The 25641-nt window shown below is 39.7% G+C and overlaps 7 protein-coding genes across 12 annotated transcripts; 4 read left to right on the top strand and 3 right to left on the bottom strand.

Annotated features, from left to right (window-relative positions):
- The first annotated feature begins 57 nt into the window (after positions 1 to 57).
- On the top strand, positions 58 to 4264 carry LOC135161859 (ATPase family gene 2 protein homolog A). Of its 3 annotated transcripts, none has more exons than XM_064119827.1 (4): positions 58 to 236; positions 341 to 436; positions 724 to 2760; positions 2866 to 4264. In XM_064119827.1, the coding sequence occupies exons 3-4, from the start codon at positions 739 to 741 to the stop codon at positions 3196 to 3198; spliced, it is 2355 nt and encodes a 784-aa protein (XP_063975897.1). In that variant the 5' UTR covers positions 58 to 236; positions 341 to 436; positions 724 to 738; the 3' UTR covers positions 3199 to 4264. The 3 variants fall into 3 exon arrangements, with proteins under 3 accessions (XP_063975897.1, XP_063975896.1, XP_063975898.1); XM_064119826.1 differs by having other exon boundaries at positions 341 to 469; XM_064119828.1 differs by having other exon boundaries at positions 335 to 436.
- Positions 3295 to 16068, bottom strand: LOC135161854 (uncharacterized). Its single transcript, XM_064119793.1, has 9 exons — positions 15748 to 16068; positions 11907 to 12219; positions 10660 to 11813; positions 10092 to 10558; positions 9896 to 10008; positions 7938 to 8063; positions 7733 to 7846; positions 6370 to 6539; positions 3295 to 5773 (listed from the first exon to the last, which is right to left on the bottom strand). Exons 1-9 carry the CDS (start codon positions 15754 to 15756, stop codon positions 4310 to 4312), a joined length of 3930 nt encoding a protein of 1309 aa, XP_063975863.1. The 5' UTR covers positions 15757 to 16068; the 3' UTR covers positions 3295 to 4309.
- Positions 16069 to 16553: 485 nt separating this feature from the next.
- On the top strand, positions 16554 to 17787 carry LOC135161882 (large ribosomal subunit protein uL4m). The gene is made up of 3 exons (XM_064119858.1): positions 16554 to 16938; positions 17017 to 17425; positions 17578 to 17787. The coding sequence occupies exons 1-3, from the start codon at positions 16636 to 16638 to the stop codon at positions 17721 to 17723; spliced, it is 858 nt and encodes a 285-aa protein (XP_063975928.1). The 5' UTR covers positions 16554 to 16635; the 3' UTR covers positions 17724 to 17787.
- Positions 17539 to 18950, bottom strand: Hyls1 (Hyls1 centriolar and ciliogenesis associated). The gene is made up of 3 exons (XM_064119859.1): positions 18740 to 18950; positions 18161 to 18670; positions 17539 to 18093 (listed from the first exon to the last, which is right to left on the bottom strand). The coding sequence occupies exons 1-3, from the start codon at positions 18837 to 18839 to the stop codon at positions 17858 to 17860; spliced, it is 846 nt and encodes a 281-aa protein (XP_063975929.1). The 5' UTR covers positions 18840 to 18950; the 3' UTR covers positions 17539 to 17857.
- LOC135161881 (uncharacterized) lies at positions 18868 to 21264 on the top strand. 3 transcript variants are annotated; one of them, XR_010298865.1, is made up of 5 exons: positions 18868 to 19215; positions 19285 to 19449; positions 19535 to 19720; positions 19773 to 20973; positions 21094 to 21264. XR_010298865.1 is itself a non-coding variant. In XM_064119857.1 (5 exons), exons 1-5 carry the CDS (start codon positions 19131 to 19133, stop codon positions 20329 to 20331), a joined length of 798 nt encoding a protein of 265 aa, XP_063975927.1. In that variant the 5' UTR covers positions 18868 to 19130; the 3' UTR covers positions 20332 to 21264. The 3 variants fall into 3 exon arrangements, 2 of the variants coding, with proteins under 2 accessions (XP_063975927.1, XP_063975926.1); XM_064119857.1 differs by having other exon boundaries at positions 19773 to 20054; positions 20252 to 21264; XM_064119856.1 differs by having other exon boundaries at positions 19773 to 21264.
- Positions 21265 to 21460: 196 nt separating this feature from the next.
- On the top strand, positions 21461 to 23578 carry LOC135161891 (trissin). Its single transcript, XM_064119867.1, has 3 exons — positions 21461 to 21640; positions 22059 to 22166; positions 22941 to 23578. Exons 2-3 carry the CDS (start codon positions 22133 to 22135, stop codon positions 23135 to 23137), a joined length of 231 nt encoding a protein of 76 aa, XP_063975937.1. The 5' UTR covers positions 21461 to 21640; positions 22059 to 22132; the 3' UTR covers positions 23138 to 23578.
- LOC135161874 (uncharacterized) lies at positions 23572 to 25569 on the bottom strand. Of its 2 annotated transcripts, none has more exons than XM_064119850.1 (4): positions 25360 to 25569; positions 24457 to 25287; positions 24213 to 24365; positions 23572 to 24085 (listed from the first exon to the last, which is right to left on the bottom strand). In XM_064119850.1, the coding sequence occupies exons 1-4, from the start codon at positions 25433 to 25435 to the stop codon at positions 23814 to 23816; spliced, it is 1332 nt and encodes a 443-aa protein (XP_063975920.1). In that variant the 5' UTR covers positions 25436 to 25569; the 3' UTR covers positions 23572 to 23813. The 2 variants fall into 2 exon arrangements, with proteins under 2 accessions (XP_063975920.1, XP_063975919.1); XM_064119849.1 differs by having other exon boundaries at positions 23572 to 24088; positions 25360 to 25568.
- Between the last annotated feature and the right edge of the window lie 72 nt (positions 25570 to 25641).

The following is a 25641-nucleotide window of genomic DNA, read 5'->3' as shown; positions in this document are numbered from 1 at the left end:
TAACTAATTGTTTACATAACCCTGATTAGCGAAGTATTTAGTTCGTTCGCTTGGTGTTTAGAGGTGGGGATATGGGAGGTTCTTCGGATTAGTTGAAGTGGGGGATCACGAATAGAATTATACAGTCAGTTTGTGCATATGTTTATCAAAGTCAATGATACTTGTCTATCCGCGATGATGACATTCATCGGATCATGATGGGAGATCACATCATCTTCGCTATCGATGCAGAATCTGTAATTTTTTAATATTCTCGCATGTGATGATATCATCATAATTATTTCATTTGCGAGTACATGACAGCCATAAAAAATTAACCAATTTTTTAACTCCGCATTAGACACGTGGAATTATTCCTAGTCAACTATAGGACGTCCCTGTGGTGTGAGTGAGACACTTGGAAGAGGTTAGAGGTTATGGTCGTCGAGGCTCCGGGGTAATTACAAATTAAATAAATACTGTAAAGACGGTAAGAATCGTTTCCTAAATATTAAGATATTTTTTTTAACATATTCTTTCTAAATTTGCGCTATGGGGTCCTTCGTAACGGCTCCCTTTATTTCTAATTTTGCCGCATTTCTTAAGGATCGATGAATGTCGATAAAACAGTTGGGCCCCTCAGCGCAGCTCGCGCTCACGGTGTTCCATTGCTTTACCGACACTACTAGAAACAATTTTTAATTGATTTAGAAAAGATAATTAATTATAAAATCGAATTACCAGGAAATAAAAATCGAGATGTCAACCCCGAAGAAAGGAAATCCCTGGGTGACATGTGGCAAATGCACCGCCATAATTTCTCAGAAAGACACAGCTCTACACGAAAGCAATTGTCCTCCCTTGGATTCATCCTGTGCCCATAATTACATTCTTAATGCAACCTTACACAGTAATGTGGAATCTTATAGTATGCAAGAACCTCCAAAAAATATATCCGAGCGAGACACCCACGACATGGTATTCATGTCTCAATCAGCTCTTCAATTATGTGACATTGCGATTGGGGATAGAGTCATCTTGACATCAAATGTTGGGGCAATAATTAGAAAAGCCTGGCCAATAAACGACAAATCACTAACGACCGTATCCCTCACCAAAAATACGATAGAAACTTCAGGGATCAAAGGACGAGTGAAAGTTAGAAAGTTCAATTGTAATCTTCCCTCGGCCAAGGAGATAACCATTCAGTTAATCGGAAAAATATCAAAGCTTAAAGCAACAACAGATGTACAAGTCCTATTAAAAAACTATAATGAAAAGAAACCTCTCTGCGTTGGGACTAAAATAGGTCTTCCCTATTACGGGAGAGTTCTGACATTTAAGGTAAATAAAATAGTTGGAGATAAGGAAACGATGGAAAGCATCGAGGACAGATTTGATCAAATGAGTATTACTGAAATAGCCCCAAAATTCTTCGAACCTTTGTACAACACGAAATGGACCATAACTGGAAATGAAACTTCAAAAGTAAATAGAAAAATGGGAACAGAAATAACTCTGGACAGTATTGGAGGGTACGAGGAACTTATCGAAGATTTGAAAGACCTCCTGGATATCCTCTTTAAAAAATCTAAGACCGTACAAGGTTTAAAGCTCAGCAAAGGAATTCTTTTGTACGGGACTGAAGGTGTTGGAAAAACTGCAATCACCTCCGCTCTATTATCACACTACGATATCAACGTTTTCCCCATAATCTCCAGCGACATTATGGGCCAATCTGCTGGTAAAATCGAAGCGTACATAACTGAAATATTTTCGGAAGCGAAAGCACAGACTCCAAGTGTGATCTTAATTGAAGATCTGGATGTTCTATGTCCGAAGAAACTGGGGAGTTCATCGGAAACTGAAAAACGTCTCACAGCGACTTTCATCAAGGAGTTTAGTAATTTACAGAAAAGTGATCTGCCGACCTTGGTCTGGAGCACGACTTCGAAACCCGATTTTATTAATCCCTCATTGAGACGACCAGGTCATATCGACCGGGAGTTTGAAATGCCTGCACCAACTCCTCAAATGCGCAAGGAGATAATTCATAAATTATTGCGGAAATTTTCGCATTCGCTGATTCAAAAAGATATTGATCAAATTGCGTTTGTCACTCATGGATTCGTTGGGGCTGACTTGAATTCCTTGTGCTGTAGAGCAGCTATGAGTGCTACGAAGCGTCATGGGAGCTTGTCTTACCCAGAGGAAGAGATTACGATGACTGTAGAAGACTTTAATTATGCTTTAACTCAAGTAAACCCCTCAGCAATGAAAGAAGTACTGGTAGAAATTCCGAACGTTTCGTGGTCTGACATTGGAGGACAAAAAGACTTGAAGTTGAAGCTTCAGCAAGCAGTGGAATGGCCCCTGAGGCATCCAGAGGCTTTCTCAAGACTGGGAATAACACCTCCGAGGGGCTTGTTAATGTTTGGCCCCCCTGGATGCTCGAAGACAATGGTTGCCAGGGCTCTTGCCACAGAGAGTAAATTGAACTTTATTAATATCAAGGGGCCTGAGTTGTTTTCAAAGTGGGTAGGAGAATCCGAGAGGGCTGTGAGAGAGGTTTTTAGGAAAGCACGACAAGTTGCTCCTTCTATAATTTTTATTGATGAAATCGACGCACTGGGAGGGGAGAGGAGCAGCGGGGCTGGGAGCGCTGGGAATCAGGTGCAGGAGCGAGTACTGGCACAATTGTTGACTGAGCTCGATGGTGTCACTGCTCTAGGAAACGTCACACTTGTTGCTGCTACCAATCGACCTGACAGAATTGATAAAGTACGATTGATAATTTTTCTTTCTATTTTCTTTTGCTAGTTGTGATCAAAATTAATTATTCCCTGTCTCTGTCGTTCGTCTGTATAAATACGAAAATTTTTTCAGGCACTTCTTCGACCCGGACGTCTTGACAGAATAGTGTACGTGCCCTTGCCAGATTACGAAACTCGGTTAGAAATATTCAAAATTAAATGTCGCAGAATGCCGATTGATGCGGACGTAAATATCTCAGATTTGGTTGATCTAACTGATGGTTATTCCGGTGCTGAAGTTCAGGCAATTTGCCATGAAGCTGCTCTTAAAGCTCTAGAGGAAAATTTGAATGCTTCCTCAGTATCAAAAGAACATTTCAAGGCAGCATTATCCAGCGTGAAACCTAGAACCCCTCGAGCACTCGTGGAAATGTACGAGGAATATGTCAACAAGATTGAAAAATAGTAAAAAAAAAATTATAACGTGATTTTTTGTTTATTTCCCAGGGAGATTATATTACACTGAATTATTCAACATGTACACGAGAAAAAAAAATACTCCTCGAGCCCATAATACTTTTATTTGTTTCTTCACTAAATTCTAAATTTCCATAGCATTTTACTTGAGTTTATCCGCTAAATTTACTTTTAAACCTTTGAAGATTTTTCTCATATTGTAATATCGTTAATCACGTGTAAAAAAGGAACTCATCGAGTTCCCAGAACGCCAATGACATATTTTTATAATATATTAAGTCCATATTAATCTGAAGTGACAAATAGGAATTCTAACATTATCAATCACATGAATTTACTCTTGTTCCATGAACGACTTAAATTGAAATCAAGAATTTGTAAGAAAAAATGAATACGATGGAATCAATCTATGAATATACAATCATATGTATATATATGTACAGGAAAATTCATTTTGTAAACTAAACACACAATGATAATCATTAACATCAAATATTTACAAACGTGATAAAAAAAATAAAATATTTTATAAGGAAGAAAAAATGCAATTTTGTTGTGAAAATCTTTTTTGGTCATTAGAACACCATATTTTCCATTAAAATATCCGTTTCTAGTCGTCCTTGACTTCCTTTAATTGCCCCAAAAGAAGCAAAAAAAAACGCGGACAGGATTTCAGGCACTCATTTTTAGACACAAACTGCCAGTAAACACACGTTGATCACACGGAAAGTAATAAATTAACTTGGATCATAGATCATCAACAAATAAAAATAAGAAAGTAGAGCGATTGCAGTATTCACATTTTTAATTAAGTAAGACGAGATGACTAAAATTCACTGCCAATGAGCTCGATTGAATGAGTTTAAAAATTCATAATGTCCTGATGTAATGTAAAAAAAATCACATATCTCGTTCTCGTTACTTTACTGAAATAATATTGATTTCTCCCAAAAATATCTCAAGTTGAATAACAGGTTTTCCATTACAAAGAAACCTACAATAGTCTCCCATTCTGTTTTTGAGCTCAGAGAACTGAATTATATGGATAATTATCCTTCTCAGAATTGCAGGGAGAATTTTACCCGACGTTTATGTTGATTTCACTCGACAGGATTAGTCCATGCGAACTCCATAGCAAGACGGGGCATGTCAGTGCTAGCTGAGGACTCATCCTCACTGCTTGTAGCGGATGTCTCTTCGGAAATCATGGCTTCTCCCCCAGCTTCTTGAGGCCTAGGTCCAGCTGTTTGTTGATTATTAGCAACACTGTGAGGGGTCTGATCTCCTGGAGTGGTTGTAGGATCACTCCTGGGTCTCCTTCTTATTGGAAGCGGTGTTGAGTTGTAAGAAGGGGCCCAGCCATCCTCCCGCATATCATCTGAAGTAGAAATACTCTTGGATCTCGCTCGGACATCTAATGATTTTCTTGAAGTTCTCCTCAAGGAATGCTGTCGTGAAACCGTCGGTGTCTTATCGTTATTGGGTAGAGGATTTGAGGTCTCATCAATCGCCAATGTCCATGAGACAGAATCTCCCTTCTGCACCATAAATTTTATCATCGACGAAGCCGCTGAATTCTTCTCTGGGGTTATTGAATGATCAATATGCTCGGCACCCAATGACCTTGTCAATCTGTCCGGAGTTGCTAACTGATTTGCCAAAACACTCACAACTTCGTTCTTCTGTCTCAATCGCCATTGGAGTTCTTCGTTTCTCTGTGTGAGTCTTTTGTTGTGCTTTGACACCTCATGAAATGAACCCAGGAGAACTTCATTCTGGTGAGATATGTCTCGCTCGAAAGCCTCTTTGCTCTGCAGTTGAGCTTTGAGATCTTCACATCTGGCTTCGAGGGATTCCACTTTTTGTTCGAGAGTGTCTTTACCCTCGACTTCACGTCGCAGTATTTCAATCTCACTCCTCATTGAGGTATTCTCCTGACTTCGTAACTCTAAAACTGATCGCAGAGACCAAACTTCAGCATGGAGGCTTGAAGACTGATCGCTACTAGTCTCTAAATTCATCACATTGTTTAATTTTCTAGACTCTTCGAGCTCAGTCTCAAGACTCTGAATTTTCAATTCCTTGTCCTTTAGTTTTTTCATCAATGAACTATTCTCCTCTCTGAGCTTGCCGTTCACCCGTTGTTTCATTATTAAAATTGGCTTGATGCAGGATTTTAAAGTCTGTAATTCCCTCTTAACCTGACCATCTGCGAGGACTGACGGGGACAATTCTTGAGGAGTTTCCCGTACGTTTGCCGTGGCCAATTTGTGCTCGAGCTCTGACAAGTGCTCAGATCTCAGATTTTCCAAAGCAGTTTCGTACTGCTTTATCAGCTCATTGAGAGAGGTTTTCAATCGCACCTCGAAGGCCAATCGTTCTTCGTGCAATGCGTTCTCAAGACTTGAGATTCGTCCAGTGTATTCGGCTTCTAACTCCCCTCGAAGAAGGTTCAGGGCTTTCAGATGATTTTCACGCTCGGAGGCGAGTGTCTCCTGCAGAGCTGTTTTAGCTGCTCTGGAGTCACACAGCAATTGTTGTACTTCCTTTGAATACTCTTCGTTCTGAAAGGGTGCAAATGATATGAGGAATTATTCTCGGGACGGAGCGACTACTTGATGACTTGGATAGTGCCTATGCCAGACCTCCAAAACTTTTCTTGACTTTTTCCCTCATCAGGGGACTACGAGAACAATCTTGTAACTCTTTATTTATTTATTTTTTTTAATTATTCAGAAAATGCGAGGATTATTGGGCGCGTGATAGACTTGGAGCAGTGAAAGTCACCTCATAGTGTTTATAATCGGACTCAATCAATTTTGGTGTATTTTGATTACATTCGTCGAATTCAGTGAAGGAATAAGTAAAAATAAAATAGATCTAGGACGAAACAGAACTCGAATAGATGAGAGAACTGTACATTTTTACGTGTCATGCATACATATCAGATGACTAAAACTAGAGCTAAAGAAAAACTGGAACAAAAATTTGTTAATCATATCTCGCGAAACGATCTGTCAAAAAAATTGACAATTACGATAGATTCCCTATAAAATTGTTCCAAATACCTGTATCCTCGGGCCTTTTGGAACTACCAGAATTTTAAACCGTCAGAGTACAATGTTAATCAGTGAATAAAATAAAAAGATAAATAACTCACTTGTCTCGCTAAATACTGAATGGTCAAACAGAGAGCGTCAACAGCATTCTCCGTTCTTTTAATCCTAAATGACTCATTCTCACAATAAGTCTGGGACGCCTGTTGACGAGTATCAATAGAAATCCTCGCTGAAATAGGTGGACTGGAATTAGATTCTCTCCTCACTAAATCTGAAAGGAAGAATATCGGAGCCATCACTAGTCCACTCTCAAAAGTCTCCTCAGGGTATATATATATGTGTGTATATATATATTATTGACAAATAATTTTAATGAATGTGTTGTCCTGAACGTCACCGCGATGACTGGTAAACAGTCAAGGTACCCGATGTTCTGGTACCTAACGGTCCTTTGGCGATTAGCCAATCGCACTGACAGTGTACCTGGCAAAACGCCCGTAGGCACCCTAGTCGTGTGTTATTTAGTGAGAGGGAGGAATCGGACCAGCGGTGACAATACAGGTAGCATTATCACCGGGTCCTTTGACAACCGCGAGTGCCAGAAATAAAATTAAGATTAATTTTTTTCTAATAGAGTAGCAAAGAACACTTTGCTACTAAATTTCTGCGCACTCCGTATTGTTCTGCGTCTATTATGCGAATGAATAAAACGTCATTCGACATGAAACTGTCATCTACGCTCATATTAATCCATGGGAGTTAACAACCGGACGTTCCAATTTTCAGTGGGACGTCTGCCCTCGACAGTATTATGTCTTTAATCAAGGTCATCAAATTTTCTATTTTCATCAGCATAAATTTGCACCAATAAATTCAAAGTAAATTGTCAGCGAAATTTATTCATAATTTTTATTTACTAACAATTGTGGTTTAATGATGTGTGCATTTCATTGTAACACTTCACGAAAGCAAGTCTTACGTGTCACACTCGAGTTTATAGTTTTGAATCAAGTTTAAGACTTAAATTAGAGCACATGTTATCTATCATCGAAGGAATTTGAGGGCGTTATTAAACGATCAAGATATGACGACACGTTGGGTTTGAGACATTTCAAGATCATTCGAACACGACGCGCACACCTCGACTGAATTAGCTCAGAGCACCGGTCTAGTCATGGACGTTCATCGCAAGCTTCGGCGCAATTATTTCCCCACCAACATTTTATTCGGTCAAAAACAGCTGCTGATGTTCATTAGTGATAGTTTGCGGCAATGTTTATACACATGATCCGTGGATATGCCGATGAAATTTAATTTTTCATCGGCTCCCGAGACCAATTCAATTTATATTTGTACTAATTCCACGGAAATCCTCAGGAGCAATCGATGTTCCGAGTTCATAAAAAAATATTAATTAAATATTTCAAATCAGAGCTGCAATGATATTCTGTTTGTCGTATTTACCTTTTGTGACTGATGCGGGTGCTGATGCGACTTGTTTCAGAGAATGAACAATTCCATTGTTTGCTGCTGAACGTCGTGCCAATGTCGACTTGCGAATCGGCACTGGGCTTTTTTCTGTTGAATCGGAGTAATGTAATCTCATGAATAAAGGGAATTGCCGGCCAAGCATAATGTTAAAATATTTAGCTGACTGTTCTCCACTTACCAAGATTGAGCGGCGATAAGTCAAGTGTCCCAGCTTTTTTGGCATCATTACTGGAGACGCGGGACTTGAGGGTCGTCCGACCATTGACGGTTCTTCGTTGTTGAGTCACTGCTGTTATGGATCGTTCTGTAAAATTATGAATTACCATTGGTTATTTTTCATTGAAAAAACAGTTGGATTAAATTCGTAGTTTTTTCCGGATAAATATGAGCCGTGAATATCCGCTCGAGGGCCCGTCTATTTTGAGAGAGGTTTTCAGGGTTAAAAAAACAAGGCACATTATGACGTGCGTAATTCTCCATTTACTGGACGGAGTCATGTATCGAATATATTGAATAAGAAAATCGATGACTTTCTAAAGTACCTCTTTTGAAGCTTCCAAATCCTATTTTCGATTCCCTCACTAGATCCGCGCGAACCGAGCCGGTCCTGCCCTTGGAGCCCTGCTGCCCCATGATAACAGCCCCCAGCACAACCACAGCAATAATCACAATGAAAATTACCGTAATTTTGCCGCTGAATAGTACAACAGACTAACAACCGATAAATCCAATCCTCCACTTCTACAGAGCCCAGGTAAGAGAAACTTCCTAAACGATAGCCATCGCCTTGACCATGAAGAGCTGCACTGAGCCAATGCCCGTGATTTCATCTATCTCTACAATCGTACATTTTGCTCTTGGTGACTATTCCGAGACGAAATTCCACTCCAGGTATTTGGGCGGCCAATCACCCTGCTGCCTCACGAATTGGTGAGGTAGCATAGCACACATTTACCCCCATTTCCACTCCTAATCCACTACAGCGACGCATCCATGAATAATTAACCACCCTCACATACATCACGTGCATAACTACGATAACTTGTAAATAATAATCATATTTTTTTTTTTAATTTTCACAACGCCAGTTGAACCGACTTGACTTTCACCGATGAAGGACCAGGTCGGATTAGCACAATATGCTCAATCCTAGTGTGATTACAGAGTTGAAAGCCGCCAGAATGGATTCTCATCCCATCGACCTTGAAGGAAACACGTGGCTGCCAGGTGGTACACCTGTCTGCCTTTTACATCCACTGGATATTACCCAAGTGGGGGAACATTGCGAATAGCCAGGAGGCAAGGTAAGCCAACGGTAAAGGGTCTAGCGGTGAGAGCGAGACGATTCCCGAGGCGCGCCGCGAGAAGCCAACGGGATAGAACCTCGAGGAATACACAATGCCGGAAATAAACGGCTATATGCCGTTGACCCGCTGACGCGCGTCCAGAAGCTCTAGTTTTGCCCCGATGTTTTCACTGATTCATGTTGATATTTTCAGTATCCAAAACTGGAGCACGTCTATTATTAATATTAAGTGTAATTTATAAGGATCGCCAAGTGGTTTTCAATTTAAATTTGAATTTTGCCGAGTCCAGGATGATGATCCAGTGGGGATGCAATCGATACAACCGATACGGCGAATTCGTGAAGATTTTGATGGAGGAAATGGTGATTGGCATGTACTTTAATGTTGATTAAACCGGACGTACCACCGGGGGTGACCCGAATAGAAAACGCGGGGATACTGAACCTACGGAGATGCAGACAACTGAGAGGTAGCCTGGCGCATGCCGCTATGCGTGTTATATGTATACGTATATAAAAGTTTAACGAGTCGAGGGATTACGAGGGTCTCCGAGTGAGCCCGAGAAATAACTTGAAAGTCCAGGCGAGTCACTCGTGTACACATCGACAACACATGAATAGTTTTTATGGGGAAATTATTATCGTTAAATACGAGTATGAATTTTTTTTTTGATTTTTCTTTGTGGGTTCACTCGATTCAAATCGATACACCAATCAATGGCAATGGCAACCTTACCCTTTTTTTTGGAACAATAATGAGTATCGATATCTTCATGGATAGCTGGAAAAAGAAAATTATAATGTCCCAAGGCATCATTACGGATACTTACTGGAGATGGTTTCTTTGCTGAGGCCACTGCTCAGATCGCTCATTGAGCTGCGAACAGAACTGCGAGCAGTTTCTTGAATAGGAGAATTTATACCCTGACGCCCTCGGAATCGCCTGCAAGTCATTATTTTTTCATTCTTAAAAGAACACATTTAAAGGATTGTACTTGTGAAATTTAAATCTATTTCTTTGTTGACCTTTTGTCTTTCGCATTGTTGTTTGCATCACCTGGTAACCGTTTGGACGTAGCAATTGTTCCCCCTGATGACGATATTGCGGAAGTACTTGAGGGAGCAGCTGATGTGAGGCTTTCCATAAATCGGGACTTGACTTCCTTGCGCTGTGGCCTCAATCGCTGCTCAGATTTACCCGCTTCAATCTTACTCATTACTGCATCCCAATGACCGTTCTTACGATTTCTTGTCACGCGCCTTGGTTCTTTAAGCAAATCTTCTTTAGCTGTTGATCCAATCATCGCTTTTATCTTCGATTCAACATTCTTCTTTGGCATCTTATATTTCTTCAGGGGGGAAGGCTCTACTTTTCCTTGGATTTTCGTAATGCTACGATTGGTATCTACAGTCTTTTCTACATGAATAACTGTGACCTCGTGGCCACCTGAAGAGTTGGAGTCGCTCGTTGAATCCAGTGGATTTTTCGGAACCTGCAACGAGTAATGATTGTAGTAAAATGTGTCATTGAGAAAGCGTGATAAAGTAAATTGTACTTCACTCCTTGACCATTGAATAATGTAAAAAAAAATACCTGCAAAAAATCCATTATCACCGCGGGCATCTCCGTCTTCGGAATGGGCGTCAACTGGATTTTCTGTGACACTTGTGTGTCAGCGGTATCAGCGGTATCCGGTGTATTGGCAGTATCCGGCGTTTGATCCCCGCTCACCTGCTCATCACCATTGAACCTCTCATCCTGTCGTTTATCAAGATCCGAATAAATCCCGCTCGAGTCCATCTCCTCACCAGCAAAACTTGGACATCGTCTACGGGGCTCAGCTGGTGCACAAAAGAGAGTGCCATCGATTACCTGAGCCCGGCGATCACCGCGACCCATATCTTCGTGGGCATCGGCATCGCTCTCGGTGAAAAAATCCGAATCAGTCATTGGATCTTGGAGAAGACAGGCTTGACAGGAAGCAGGTAAATTACCGGATAAACTGCCAGGATTCACTCCAGGTGGAGCTGGGCCACGACTCGCGGGCCGGGAATTCTCACCGTCCCCTTGGTAACCCGCCTCGAGGCTCGTGATACTTGTGACAGATGTGACGAAACTCATCGGCAGGGACGCCGCTGACGTCACTGATGTCACTGCAGAGGCAGCACTTGTTACAGCGGTTGAAGGGGCCACTTGTTGATCTATATAAAGCCCTTCGACTAATTTCTCACTCTCCAAGGGCTTTGGATCTAGTGGAAGCTCTTCGAGCGATGGTGAACGCTCGCAAAGCAAAACAGCCCCACGATTATCTCCAAATTGTATATCTGTTGGCCTTGATCTGTGCGATGAAGAAGTCGTTGTTGGTGCTGGGACGCCACGTAAACCAGTGAGATTCTCACACGAGGGCGTGCGAGAACATCCGAGGGCCACTGAAAAATCCGTCATCTGATCCGGCGTGAGAATGCCGAGGCTCTCGTCGTGCTCAAATGAGTTTTGTTTGTTTAGAGAGAGATACTGATGGGTTGACAAGCAACCGGTGATGTTACTGGTGCTAATGTCGCTGAGAGTACTTCCAACAGTTGTCTCCACTAAACAGCTGTTACCAACATCCTCGAGCATAGTCAGTTGGCCATTGAGGGAGCCGAATGGGTCATCCTCCTGACGGTCCATGGAGGACTCCTGCTGAAGAGATTCATTCTTGAGCTTCCAGATTGGGGAGGCTGCATGGGGAGCCCGCCCTAGTTCTCCTGGGAAAGAGCAGCCGAATTTTTTTTTCAGTTCAGAACAAAACGACAAGAGAAAAATAATTTTTTATTACTCTGCCCATGAGAATTATTTACCTCCGCCAGGCGTTGAATAGGAGCAGGGCCCGGAAGAAAATCTAGCTCTGGGTGTTTTCACCCCAATATCCTCATGAATATCCGAAGGGAAGAAACCTCCTGATGCTAAAATAGTCGATCTCCTCGAGTTGCCACCCCCAATATCGTCATGAATATCCGGAGACAGGAAGCCCCCTGAACTCAAAATTGAAGACCTCCTCGAATTTCCACCAGCACCAGCTCCAGTGGTCTTCAAAGGTGATATTATTTTAAGTTTTGGCAGAAATGATGGTCTCGACGCTCGTGGAAGAGGAATTCTACTTTCGCTGGAATTCTGCAACAAAGAAAAATCAAAATCATTAAATAGATCATTTCGAATAAATTCACCTTGACTTCACTAACAAGGTCTTCAACGAATAGGTGGTCATATCCAGTTGGCCTTGTATTTACACAACTCCATCGAGAGTAGTACCTCCACTAAATAGGAGTCAAGTCCAGGGCTTTCCCCATGAAGCAACGGCCGATCGTCAGTACATTTTAACGCATTAATCTGTCGGTGGAAAGCGCGTGCGCGTCAGCCACCTAATTTTCTTACTCACTCCAATTAAGCCTCACTGTACGTACATAAAGATCGTCATTGTATTAAATAACGTGCAATAAAATTAAATTCCAAGACCTGAGGGGGAACGTTGGCCCCGTCATGATAACACATCTTTCGCATGATGATTCACAACATAACAGACATTATGCTCAAACTCTGTGAATACATTCAGCAGCAAGGACACAGTACTGTTTAATTCCTCCTGCTTATGTCATTAGCATCACCGGCCATCTCCTTGAGACTCTCTGGCATTCTCGTTAAACATGTCGTTTCGTTATTTATTTCCCCAACGTGCAGAGAAAAATACAATCAGTAATATGTAAAGTCATACACCGACAGAACAATTTATTTTTACTGGCATATCTTTCTTTCGAAATGACTATTACGTACTTGAACCAAAACATTTTTTTTTACCATTCTACCGAATGACTGAACATTTTTTATCTGTCAGTGTAACCGGATAAAAGTCAATGAATCGCTGCCTTCTGACTCTCGCAGCAGCATTTAATTCCCAGACTGAATGATAAGTAGATCTCACGTTTTTTCACCTCCCTCTTCCCCTCGTTCTCTCTCTGGTATGAATTAACACGAATTTCATTCAATTGCACATGCGTAATTCGTGCTAATTCAATCCGCCTACCTAACGTTATTTCTTCGTAACTCCGTTACATTCTATCTCCTCACTTATGCGCATTAAAATTCTGTAGTGAAGCGGTGTGAGCTGGAAAAGAGGCGATAAGTCAAGAATTTAGGGGCAGATAAGGTTTATGAGGTTAATTCATCATGAACTAATTTTTATCAATTTTTTTATGAGTCTAAAAAAGAAGACAGCCGTACGGCGAGCATATGCCACACCAATGAGACAAGTAATTGTCCCCAGAATTGTCCTTAACAAAATTTTTCTTTGGAATTAGCAATCGTCCGATAACTAGTCCCGTGTAATTAATATGAATAACCCTGTGGAACATCGAAAACTATTCAATCCATATTGTTTTACTGGTGCAACAAATTTCTGTCCGGCTACGCTCAGTGAACAAGACGCAACCACACGAGACCGATGATTATCCGTATGAAATGGTAAAATACACGGTTTTTGATTGGACTCATGTACCCGTAGATCCGCACATACCACTCATAAGTGTACATGCTCTCCTCGGTATTATATTCATCAAACAATGTAATTAAGCCTCATAAGGTCGATAAATGCTTTATAAAATTGAGGAAATGTTGAAAAGTTTATAAGGGAATTTCTTCTCCCCGTGGAATTCCTGATACTTTCCCAGGAATTCCAATTCCAATTGTGCACTGATATTCTCTATTATATTGATGCCACGCAATGGCGGTCTAGTCGCTTTAATGCGCGTCAAGAGGTGCACACGGCTATGTATAAACTCCACTGTCCTATGCTGTACTTACATACATGAACACTTACACATTTCAAATGACGTATCTATTACGTGTATCCAATAATTTCATAATAACCCCATTAGAGCAGTCGTAATATCGTTATCTGCATTGAATTTAACGGGACGGAACAGCCGGAGAACAACAATGAAATTATTTTTGAACAAAAGAAACTTAATGAACCTAATGAATTTCGTACATAAATGAGTAGTTTAATCAAAACGCTTGCCTTATGTAAGATTCTCTCCTCCTCGTCATTGTGATGGGTCAGTTGAACTTCAAACAACAATTAAATCAAGTAAAGTTCATTGAAATGAATTACGCGAGGGGAGGAATTAGATTTAAAGAGTTAATTTATCCGCTTATAATCCATCACTTATGAAATACTTTCTTCCTACAATTGAAGAAATAGCTGAGTTGGCTGATTTTTTTTTTATTTTCATGTAAAAAGGGGGAAACTTTAGCCGCGTGACCGATGCGCTAGACCGCTCGGTACTGATTCCCACCGATTTTGTATTCTCTACATGAGTCGGTCTTGTCGGCCTTCGGACACTACTGTACGCACCACAACGAATCAACGACTGACTACTCTTGCAGCAGCGGTTTCTTCAGAGTCAACTATTTGACATGTAGTGCATCCTCAGCGTATGGACTGATTAACGCCGTCGTCGTTTTGAAATGCCAGCGAAAAAGTGGCTATGTGTATGGAGCCACGTTAATAGTACGTGCGTAACCAGTGCCACTGTACCAACACTTCCGCAATGCTCCATTGATTTTTTTTCACATCGTTTATTTGTCGGGTCATGTCCCTGTGTATTGCACAGTGCGGGAAATTCGCGAGTTCTGTGAACTCAAATTTTTAGAAAAAATACATGAGGAAAATAATTGATTGGCTGTAGCCTAGAGCCTGTCTGATTCCAGATTGGGGGAAGATGAGAGAAACTCTACTGTTGATTTTTATAAAATAATATTTCTTCGATTGTCATCCCCAGGAGAATTTAATGAGCTCTCCATTATGGCACTATTGCTCTTGAGGATGACTATGTTGCAGAAAACTTTAAATGAACTCCTTCAATAATTTTCTTTCCAAAATTTCGAATTTTCTAAAGAGCCGAATTCCGAAGAAAATTTTTATGGTCATAATTATTTTAGGACATCACTCAAGGCTATGACTAATGTGATCATCTTCGAGAGCAATGTAATTAACCTAATTCAAACCTAATAAAGATTAGCTAGTAATGGCTTGATTGGAAAAATACAATAACGAGGTTGTTTTTGAGATTATGGGGATTACCTGCGCCGGTCCCTCCAAGAATAACAATAATTATTGGTACTGATTGATTTAAAAAACATAAATCTTAGAATTTACCTTGCAAATTGTATTTGCAATAGCAGTGTCGAGTTATATTTCTATAGCAAAAAGAATTTATGAGTGTAATTATAATGTCTTTATTTCAGTTTTTAGTTTTTTGCTAATTAACAAGTGGAGAAAATCGTGACAACCAGTTTTTTCATGATTTTCTTTCTCCTTTTGATTTGTGGGTTGCCGAGATGAGTGAGGAATGAAGCCGCACATTGCCTACGGTCTGTTATTTGTTATTTACATTTTCGCTGAGTTGGCTTTCTCTGGGTATGGTTAAACGACCTTATTCTACGCTCTGTTTTTATTTTACTTAGTTTCCTTTGATTTTCTACTATTCTCTGAGAGATGACAAGATATTGACTGCATTTGACATGTCATGATATAAAAATTTCAGGAACACTCATCAAAATGCAATTCTCCAAATAGAAATGAACGAGAAAGTGCTTTTGATTCAATTTTTTGTAAAAAATAAAAACCAGAACAATTATACTCACTTTCGCCATTCTGGGGTGAATCGATCTTCCACTTGATACCCAAAATCCTTGAAAGTCCTGCTAGTATTTCCGTTCCCAAAAATTCGTCTTATCATGCGCCGTTTACTGATAACAATTCTTGAAGAAAACTTCTACACCATCACCTGCAGTTTAAAACAATTTTTCGATCATTTCTCAACTTTTTAAGATCACTTTTTCATTGTGGAAAAGCCTGGGCTTTCCGATAACTTGATAACGTTATTTTGACGCGCGTCGTTCGGAGCAATTCAGAGCACGGTATTGATCAACGGCGCGGTCATCGAGGGCGTCGCTGCTCACGGAAGCAGCGGGCTGAGGGGGTTATTAATGTTTTCGCCTACTGTCGGTCTGAATTCTGGCACTTCTACTTTGAAAAAATTTACTGCTCTTTAATTTGCAACGAAATTTCAAAACTATAACATTTATTGGTCAAGATAATTCACAAATACCTTTAGAATTGATCGCAAAATCCGAGCAAATTTATCACACCCCATTAGAACTAACGAGTGCGAGAAACTATTCTAATTATCCCGCTCATGGTTCACGCATGCGTCAGCCACTTATTTTAATAATAATTGAATAAATCAGGTTTTTTAAATCATGGGCATATTACTCAAAAGAAGGGCTTGAAGAAAAAAAATTCATAAAACTTCGATAAGACATTTTCTATCAATAAAATTATAGAATACGAGACCGAACGCACACCCTATTTAAATCTCCCGCTTTGAATATATTGACCAATGGGGAAAAGGCCTTACGCATGAGGGGACCCGAGAACCCCAGGTTTGGTTTACGGCGGCGCACTTGGAGGTTATGTTGTGAATGGTAAATGTGCTTTGACTACTCCGAAAATTGAAAGAAATAAACAGAATGGCAATAATGTTTGGGAATTTGTTGAGAAATATTGAGAAGTGCTGTAGTCAAGTCTGTAAATTCAGCAGTGCTGTTGACAGCCTCACGACAAATGCTGTCAAACCTATTCTAGGGACACGAAAGTACTTGGATGAGGATTATCTGTACATGAAGAAACGACAAGTATGGATTGAGAATTTGGACGAAGTGGTTGAGAGAAAATTGGGCCTTTCTGAATTGCATCCTGCAATTTTCGCAGATAAACCGAGAGTTGATATTCTGCATCAAAATATAAGATGGCAGAGGATGTATAAATATATTGTAAGAATTTTATTCATCAATTTTACCAATATTCATCAATATTCTGTGAAAAACTGATTCCCTTGTTGATTCCTTTAGAATTTTGCACATGGTAGATCAAGGGCCGAAATGCCCGGCGGTGGACGTAAACCCTGGCCTCAAAAAGGTACCGGAAGAGCTAGGCAAGGAAGTATCAGAGCTCCCCAATGGATCAAAGGAGGGCAGGCCCATGGCCCAAGATCACCAACCACCCACTTTTACATGCTACCATTTTACAGCAGAATAGCTGGGCTGACGACTGCCTTCTCTGTAAAACTTGCTCAGGACGATCTTCATATAGTCAATGATCTCGAAATTCCCACCAAATCACCAGAGTTCATTGAATCACTCATTGAGGAAAGGAATTGGGGGCCAGCCGTACTCTTTGTTGATACCGAAGATTTAATGCCGGAGAATATTACTTTAGCTACCGAGACGTTGAAACATGTTAATTTGATGCCAGTCTATGGTAAGATATTCCGGCTTTTAAAGATAGAATCAATAGACTGATGTTGTCAGACAAGATGAGTGAAGGATTCGCTTGTCTATATATTTTCAAAACGTCTAATAATGGAAACGATATTTTTGTTCTGAAACCACAATTCTTTATTCTGTTCAAAGGTTTAAACGTTTACAGTATGTTGAAACATGATACTCTGGTCTTAACGGAGCGGGCAGCTCGTCGAATAGAGGATAAATTACTGCACCACCTGCACAGATCTGACAACCGTGCTTTCACAAAGAAGTTCAAATCTGATCAAGCATAAAACTGATCAATAAAAGTAAACATATGTATTATCTAATAATTATTAAATCATAAAATCTTCACTGTTCGTGTTTTCGTCTGTTTCCCTATAATAACCGAATATCTATTGACATCACGCAAGAAATATTGAAAGCGTCATCTCCTTTTGACACTCAATGTACTGCTGGACTTCTTGAGAATGGGCCTTGGAGTTGGGTCAGTGCCCAACATCTTTTCTCTTACTGCCCACCGAATATCCGCGTGTCGATTCTCTCCAGGAAATGAGATTTGCTTCCATTCCTTCTGATAATTTTGGTACAGCGTTACTGGATCGGATTTAGTGGGTTGTGCCAAACGTTGGGCCTCAGGAATCAGCCTCCAAGGTCTAATGACTGCAGAGAAAACATGTGTAATTGAAGTGGGCTTCAATTTTTTGTCAGGTCCTTAATTAAAACTTACATGACTTGGACTGTGATCGAGAGGAACACCTCGACGGATTTCTGGAAGACTCTTGAATCTTCGTGGGTTCTGAGGACGAACTCTTGGATCTAGATGCCCTTGGCTCTAGTTTTGACAGATCTGGAGCGCTTGCAGGTCGCGGAGGTGTCACAGTTCTCACGTTACGCGATGGTTTTACCTCACTAATTGTCTTACCCCTGGTTCTCGATCTACTATCCACATCCACAGAATTAATTGGAGCATTTCTTTCTCCCTGCGGCTGAGGACGTGTCTTATGGGTCATGATCGTGGTAACTTCATTTTCGGCTTCGGTAGTCGTATCACTGTCAGAGACGCACTGAATTTTAATCTCAACAACAGGATCATCAGGTTGTTGGGGAATATCCGGGCTGGAAGGGCTCGTTAATAATTTTGATAATTCTGCCCTTTGTTTTTCAAGGATTCTCCGTTTCATCTCGTCCTTCCACTGCTGGCGTTCACGATCCTTAATTTTTCTATACATTTTCAAATCTGCAGGAAGAATTTTACAATCATTGTCATTCAATTTGATTGAGAAAAAGCGTTAAATTTCATACTTACCCTTCATAAATGCCTTCAGCTGCTCCCCAGTTATACCCACGAACCCCAAAGAATTCAGAAGGGTCAGGACTTGGCGAGGATCATCTCTAACTTCCGGCATTTTTCACTAATTACAATGGTTTTATTGACTATTAATTAATCAGTATACAATTCAAAACGCTATTCCGACGTTTCGCACAGGAACTATGTACATACAACATACATAATCTCCAAAAGACACCAACGCCATCTTCCCTCACGATACGCATGCGTAGCTATTCGGAGCTTCACAGCCGCGAATTACGTTGAAAGTTTGAATGAATTTATTGATGATGATGGAATGATTAATGAATCTGCGCAGAATCTGATTGAACTCTCGGAACGAACATGTAAAATGTGAGGAGTTTAGTTGATGAAAAAGAAGATGTGGGACGTAATGTATTCAGGAAAAAAAAGAGTGTTCTGTCTTGTATGTTCTATCATCCTTACGATTAGAGGTAATATGCGAGGTAGATGTTATGTCAGACCAAATGATTTCGTTGCTAGTTTCGATATTTTTTCCATAGGATATGAAGGTGTAAAAATAAAAAAAGTTGAATTACCAATTGCGATCCACAATGGAACAGGGCCAGTGGAATTGTCATGTTCTTATCGGATTGAGGACGAGGAGAACGGCCTTGTTATTAAATGGTTTCACGACGGTGACCAGATTTATCAGTGGATTCCACCGAGTGAGTAACGAAACTCAGAAAATTATGATAAATGCCAATTGAAGTGTGGAATTCCGATAAGAATTATTCTTCTCGCTATCAAAAGTGGCACCAGAAGACATTGGAATTATTTCCGGCCTGACTGAATACCCGACTGAAAATATGGGCCAGCCTCAGTCCCATTCAATTATCCGGCTGAAGAGGGTGACAACAGAAATGACTGGAAACTACACCTGTAGCGTCAGCACATTTTCCGAGGATGTAGCAGCAGCCAAACACATGACAGTTTACGGTAAGAATTTCACTGAATGGCAGACTCAGTAATTTAGGTTTTTTTCTGGTAGTTCCTGATCACGACTTGAGGATTTACGCTAGTCCTTTTAATAAGACTCATATTAATATCACCTGTGTCGCCCGGGGAGCCCGCCCTCGCCCGAGTCTCTCGATAATCGTCGATGATCATGAAATGGATAACAGCAGTATTCGCGTGGAGAATTACAGGAATTCTCCCTGGATTAGACAAGAAGCTATAGTACCAGATTTCCCGGATGTGAATATTGTTCAATGTGAGATTTACATACCAGGAACCGGGTACCGTAAGCGCCGAAAATTTGTCTATTACCCAAGTAATTCATCGAGTAATTTATTCATTAAATTCCTAAGTAGCAAAACGATTGTTGCGAAATTTCAAATATGTTTTCAAAAGTATCGGGAATCAGTGACAATTTCAACTCAAACGTTCTGCTACTTGTTGAACGCATTTTATTAATTATCTTTGGAAATTAAACCCGGATAATTATTTTGGCCCTGGAAATATTTACAGGACAATACACAGGAAGGGGTCACATATCATCTCACGATCTCTTCTTCATTCTCATTATCTCATCAGCTATCATTTACTGAGAGGGACATCATACTGTAAAGTGAGATAAAAACTACTAATCACAACTTCAAAACTACCAAAAATCCTCGTTCATCCACGTGAATGTTCTCGAGAAGTGAAGTCTATAGACCCGAGTCCATTGGTTCATGAAATATCAGCAGAATATTCGCGTATCACTGAGCATCCTCTGGTTATATATATGAACATCGATAAATCGATTTTGAAAGCCCATAGTCATGGATATATAAAGAAGACTCACGTGACGGAATGAAAAGTTTTCTTTGGCATCTAACAACAACTTGGAGAAAAAAATAATTCATCCCCCGACCGCTGTTCTTTTCTCCGCAGCAATGAAATAAAGTTGACCATGCATGACAGATTGATGATCTTCGTTTCAATGAGTTGCTACTTTTTTAGTTCGAATTGTCGACTACTTACAGCTCTTGTGGAGGTGTTGAAGAGCGAAAAATTATTCGCAGAGCGAAGAAAAGATCTTTTTACGACCTCTCGAGGGATAAACGATATATCCTATTTGTCTATGTGCCTGTCATGAAATGCTCTCGGTCAAAAGTAGCTGAAAAAAAAACAGGGGGTTGATTTTTTTCTGAAGGAATATGACCGTCACTTGGTGCTTTATTTCAGCAGCGACGCAATGACAGCAGGTGGGTCGCTTTTGACTGGTAAATTGTCAAAATTGACTTCTCCCAGTTTACCACTGCGCCATCAAATTGATTTTAATATTTATGCAAAAAAAAACAAAAGTAAAATTTGAACGGTTACAGTTTATGCTTTCTTATCGAACCAAAATGACAAAAGACAAGACAACTACTGCCCTATCGTATACTTGGGGCGTTTTTATACGTGCACCAACCGATACCGATTGATTTGCAATGTAAACCCAGGAATTACTTGCGGTATAACAAAGAGTATAATTATCCATTCGTGATTGATTGTATCTGAAGAGTCATGCCCTCACAAACGTTAAAGATGAATCGTTCTAACGCAACCCCATCGGAAGCTCATCGAGTTGAGAGAAAAATTATTCTAAAAGCTATAATATCCGGATAGAAAAATGATACTAATGATGGTGCAACATGGAAAGTGTGTAGGGGTTAGCAACAGGACGAGTGGAGAAGAGGTGGGGAGGAGGCGGAGAATAAAATAGTTGAGAAGTCGGGGGTGGATTTGAAGGGATGAAGATGATCCTGGTGGTGGGGATAAAACTGATAACGCCAGGATGAGAATCGGGAGAAGACAGGAAACACTTGAGGCGCTTGGACCCTAGTGTGGACTTTTAATCCGCTCGGACAAGAGATCTCTTCGGGGCAGGTAAGACTTTGAGATTCATGTGTGGAAATTTCTAAGTCGAGTTTATCACATCTCTTTTATTTATTAAGTGAGATTTTATGTTTGAGTGTAACAGTAAAGTGCAGATTTTGAAATAAAGCTCAAAATAAGTTCGTGCAGTTGGAAGAGATCATTAAAAATAAATCTACTTTTTTCGAAATCCTAGTGTTATTGCCTTTGAAATGTTATAAAATTTTTCTACCAAAATTTATCATATCGATCATTGAGCGCATCAATTCCTTTGCAGTGTATGATCGTGTAAAAATACGTAATGATGTCCACAATCTAGATTTCAGTGGAAATGACTAATTAATTTTTTTCTAATTTACTATACACGACCACCATTCATTTTATTCAGACATTTCTACTACTACTACCGAATTTCGTCTTTATGTTGTAGTCCCTTTCGCAGAAGACATAATCCAACCCTTTCCAAGCTCGTGCGATAAAAGATATCTGACAATCGCAGCAAAGATGAGCCGACTCTGCATTTTTGTATTCCTCGCAGGTAAATATATTTTCTGGTAAATTTCTATTCTTCACATGCATATTATCTGGTCTTTATTGTTCTATGCGGCTCCGAAGTTCCGTAAGCATCAATTTAATGCTGAGTTACCCCAGTGAGAAGAATAGAATTATATTGTCCTCAAAGTTGGCCCTTTTATGACTCTTTATCTGTGCCCATATATATTGCCGTCCCTTCCATTTAAGTCTTAAGAATTTCGTATCCTTCTTATGATTGCCTGACAGATCCTGCACAGCGGGAATCCTAAATATCTCCCCACCTTAATTACTTTGGGACACTTTATGCCGCACTATAGGAATTATTGAATTGTTTTATTGTACTGTACAGTAACTTTTTCTATGGAACGTGAAAAAAACCGGTACGTGATACAAGAAGCCCTGATATATATTCAAACCTCTCGAATTTGTAATTTCGAAGTTTGAAGTGAATCGTTGCATTTATGGATAGAACGCTGGAACGCGTGTCGATGAATTTCAATCGTGTAATTACAAACTTTTTGCGGGTGTAGACGACGATACGGGTGTTGCATATATTTAATAAAGTTTTTTGTCATGAGATTCAACCCTTTGATCTCACAATTCGTTTAAAGTTGTTACAATTTTCCGGAGAATGATCGCATTCCCAATTAATTAATTCAGTAATAATTTTATGATAAGCGGATGGACCATTATTCCAGATATTGCCTCGAAATTTCGTTTTAATTCGTTGCTTTATTATTACTTAGTATTTTGTTCTCCTTTTCTTGTATAATTCTAGTCTGCGCCCTGTGGACAGTCGGGGAGACCGTCTCCTGCGACCAGTGCGGGCGAGAATGTGTAACCAGTTGTGGCACACGTCAATTTCGTGCTTGCTGCTTCAACAATTTGAAGAAACGAGCACCTAATCTGGGATTGAGACTTTGGCTTGCACCTCCCAAAGACTCTGGACATCTCCAACTCGTGTATGACTCGTAAATAGATACTTTAACGTATTGGCTTATCAACGATACACCGTACATGGTCTACATAATTATTCGCTCTGTTCAAAAATATTAACATCACTGATGTCTTGTCATATTTTCATTACAATTAGTTAATTTTGTGTAAGAAGCATGTTTGGTAATACAAATGTCTTGGAAGCAAAAGATTCGAAGACGAAATTAAAAAAAAAGATTGTTTCTATACTTACGAAATGCGTAAACAATTAACAAATTATCAAATCCTTGTTGGAATTCGATTGTAGATGAATTTTTAATTTTATCCCGATTTGAAAGTAGATGAAGGAACATAAGGTAATCTTCAATTAAAATAAACTTTTAATAAAAGTCATTTTCTTCATACTCCAGCTTTCAAGTTCTTTCGTCAATATCAGGAATAAAGGTATTTACGAATTAAATGGATAGATTCAATTGAAGTGTACAGTTATTTATTGAGATGCAAAACCCTTAGTTATTTTTGTAACAGATGGGCACATTAAAATCCCTGTATTATCAGCTCCTCAAATCAATTGAGAGCTGTTGACATAAATGACTATTGTAGTCAATTCTACAAAAAATATTATACATCTTGTGTCGTAAATTAAACAGATAAATTCAAATGACTTAACTCTGCAGCTAAAACGTAGAAGTTTACGTTCACTTTTTTACTTGAATTAACTAACACAATTTCGTACTGACCGTATGGTCTGATGGAGCAGTATTTCATATTTTTTTGAACCGGTTGGGCACTTCTCCAATTTTCGCACTGTTTTTCCGATACTTTTTTTAAGTATATTCCATTGTAATTTATCGAGACCTGGGTAAGTTTCCTGCTGTAATAGATAACACAAATCATCTTTCGTTTCGATTTTACTGAGTGCGCGACTTGACTTTTTTTTTGTCTTCGGTGATTTTTGTTGGGATGTCGCAGAGTCTCGTGACAGTCCTGCTGAAAAGGGAGTATCTTTGTCGTTAAATCAACAAATAAATAAATATAATAAATTCTCACAAATTCTATCAACTTGTATAATTTTGTCGATTAACTTCTTACTTCATAATCAAATGAAACTTACCATTACTATCCTTATTAAATGAAGAATTCAGTTGAGTTTCGTCCTGAGATGTTCTTTTCATCTTCTTCCCCAATTTCGCTGAAATTGTATCATCCACTTGTAGTTTCACTGCATTCGATGCAACTGGTGTAAATGATTCCCGTGCTACTTTCTCTGAAGGTCATTAATAAATTATAAATACAGATAAACAAATTAATTGACGTCTCTATGTAGCAAAAATAAATATTTAAATTTCATAGCTTACCACCAAGATCAGGAATGACGTTCAGGCCAATAATATTTTGAGATTTCGTTTCAGCCGTTTCACCTTCTACGAGACTACTACTTCCTTTTAACCGTGTTGAACAAGAACTATTCATTATCGTCGGAATTTTATCATTCTCAGTGGTCTGTTCCATTTCTTGTGTTCGGCTGAACTCCCCATCTTCACTTGCCGTTATCAAACTAAATATAGAGTTAGACACTTGTGATTCAGTTGGGCATTGAATCTGTTGGTTCACCCAAGGGACTGCGATCCAAGCTCTAAGATTTGATGGGAGAGTCTGCTCATGTGGCATCCAATCAACTCCTACAGGTCTCAATTGCTTCATAAAAGAGTATAAATCATTGTACCAGTTACAAGACTTTTTCAATAAATACCTGGACAGGAGCCAAATTCTAGAGATTACTGAATATGCGATAGCTGAGACAGTCCAGGCTTGTCCAAGATTGACTCTCGTCTTTAAAAAATCAGCGGCAGTCTTTGCAACACTCTCGATCCGACACATGAGCTTTGCAAATCCCTGGGTTCTTACCAAAACATATTCAGCCATTTGTCGGCTTGGCAATGTTGCATTATTCTCATTTAACGCAGTGTTTGCCTTTAAATATTCATAATCTCGTTCGATCGACAGTTTCAAATAATTAAGAAGTGCACTGTTAAGCTTTTCCATATTCTTCAGTCCCTTGTCACTCCTGAATTTACTTTTCATTCTGTAAATCAATCGACTGAGGATGGCAGCCTCCGTATTAAGTTGACCTTGTGATGAAATATCTTGCAAAATTTTGCTGATAGTTGACGTGAATGACAGGATTTCTTAAAAAAATTGAAATCAATATGAATAAAAATACATAAAGAGGTTAGGTATGCAGAGGACAATATTATTACCGAAATCTCCAGACTTTGGACGCCAAATCGCTGTGGGAGGACGATCCAGATGCAAATGATTCCACAGAGGCTTCATTTTATCTTCATTCACAATTATCTTCTTATGTTTTTCTAAATATAAACAAACACACGTGCGTGGACACAGAGGACACGGAACTGTCTGCAAGGCAAGGCTGTCACAAAGTGTGTGACTGGTCGGTCGTTGTCCGAACCATTATTTACCTGTTTCATTTTGAGTTACGGAGTATCACGAATCCCCAAACGGAGAAAAAGGAAAAAAGC

The sequence above is a fragment of the Diachasmimorpha longicaudata genome, chromosome 4 (assembly GCF_034640455.1).
Source record: "Diachasmimorpha longicaudata isolate KC_UGA_2023 chromosome 4, iyDiaLong2, whole genome shotgun sequence".
Taxonomy (NCBI): domain Eukaryota; kingdom Metazoa; phylum Arthropoda; class Insecta; order Hymenoptera; family Braconidae; genus Diachasmimorpha; species Diachasmimorpha longicaudata.
The sequence above is the reverse complement of the archived record's forward strand: the minus strand, read 5'-3'. Positions and strand labels throughout refer to the sequence as shown.

Excerpts from the sequence above, each read along its gene's own strand:
- LOC135161854 (XM_064119793.1), bottom strand. Across the intron at positions 6,540-7,732 it reads ACCCGCATCAGTCACAAAAG|ATTTAGTGAGGAGAGAATCT; the intron begins GTAAATACGACA and ends TCTTCCTTTCAG. Across the intron at positions 5,774-6,369 it reads TTCAGTATTTAGCGAGACAA|AACGAAGAGTATTCAAAGGA; the intron begins GTGAGTTATTTA and ends GCACCCTTTCAG.
- LOC135161874 (XM_064119849.1), bottom strand. The coding sequence starts at position 25,435 with ATGAAGCCTCTGTGGAATCATTTGCATCTGGATCGTCCTCCCACAGCG. Across the intron at positions 24,366-24,456 it reads CGTCATTCCTGATCTTGGTG|AGAAAGTAGCACGGGAATCA; the intron begins GTAAGCTATGAA and ends AATGACCTTCAG. Across the intron at positions 24,089-24,212 it reads ATTTAATAAGGATAGTAATG|CAGGACTGTCACGAGACTCT; the intron begins GTAAGTTTCATT and ends CTCCCTTTTCAG.
- LOC135161859 (XM_064119827.1), top strand. The coding sequence starts at position 739 with ATGTCAACCCCGAAGAAAGGAAATCCCTGGGTGACATGTGGCAAATGC. Across the intron at positions 2,761-2,865 it reads GACCTGACAGAATTGATAAA|GCACTTCTTCGACCCGGACG; the intron begins GTACGATTGATA and ends AAATTTTTTCAG.
- Hyls1 (XM_064119859.1), bottom strand. The coding sequence starts at position 18,839 with ATGCCGGAAGTTAGAGATGATCCTCGCCAAGTCCTGACCCTTCTGAAT. Across the intron at positions 18,671-18,739 it reads GCTGAAGGCATTTATGAAGG|ATTTGAAAATGTATAGAAAA; the intron begins GTAAGTATGAAA and ends TTCTTCCTGCAG. Across the intron at positions 18,094-18,160 it reads TCGATCACAGTCCAAGTCAT|TCATTAGACCTTGGAGGCTG; the intron begins GTAAGTTTTAAT and ends TTTTCTCTGCAG.
- LOC135161882 (XM_064119858.1), top strand. The coding sequence starts at position 16,636 with ATGGCAATAATGTTTGGGAATTTGTTGAGAAATATTGAGAAGTGCTGT. Across the intron at positions 16,939-17,016 it reads AGAGGATGTATAAATATATT|AATTTTGCACATGGTAGATC; the intron begins GTAAGAATTTTA and ends TGATTCCTTTAG. Across the intron at positions 17,426-17,577 it reads TAATTTGATGCCAGTCTATG|GTTTAAACGTTTACAGTATG; the intron begins GTAAGATATTCC and ends TTCTGTTCAAAG.
- LOC135161881 (XM_064119856.1), top strand. The coding sequence starts at position 19,131 with ATGAAAAAGAAGATGTGGGACGTAATGTATTCAGGAAAAAAAAGAGTG. Across the intron at positions 19,450-19,534 it reads TTATCAGTGGATTCCACCGA|TGGCACCAGAAGACATTGGA; the intron begins GTGAGTAACGAA and ends CGCTATCAAAAG. Across the intron at positions 19,721-19,772 it reads CAAACACATGACAGTTTACG|TTCCTGATCACGACTTGAGG; the intron begins GTAAGAATTTCA and ends TTTTTCTGGTAG.
- LOC135161891 (XM_064119867.1), top strand. The coding sequence starts at position 22,133 with ATGAGCCGACTCTGCATTTTTGTATTCCTCGCAG. Across the intron at positions 22,167-22,940 it reads CATTTTTGTATTCCTCGCAG|TCTGCGCCCTGTGGACAGTC; the intron begins GTAAATATATTT and ends GTATAATTCTAG.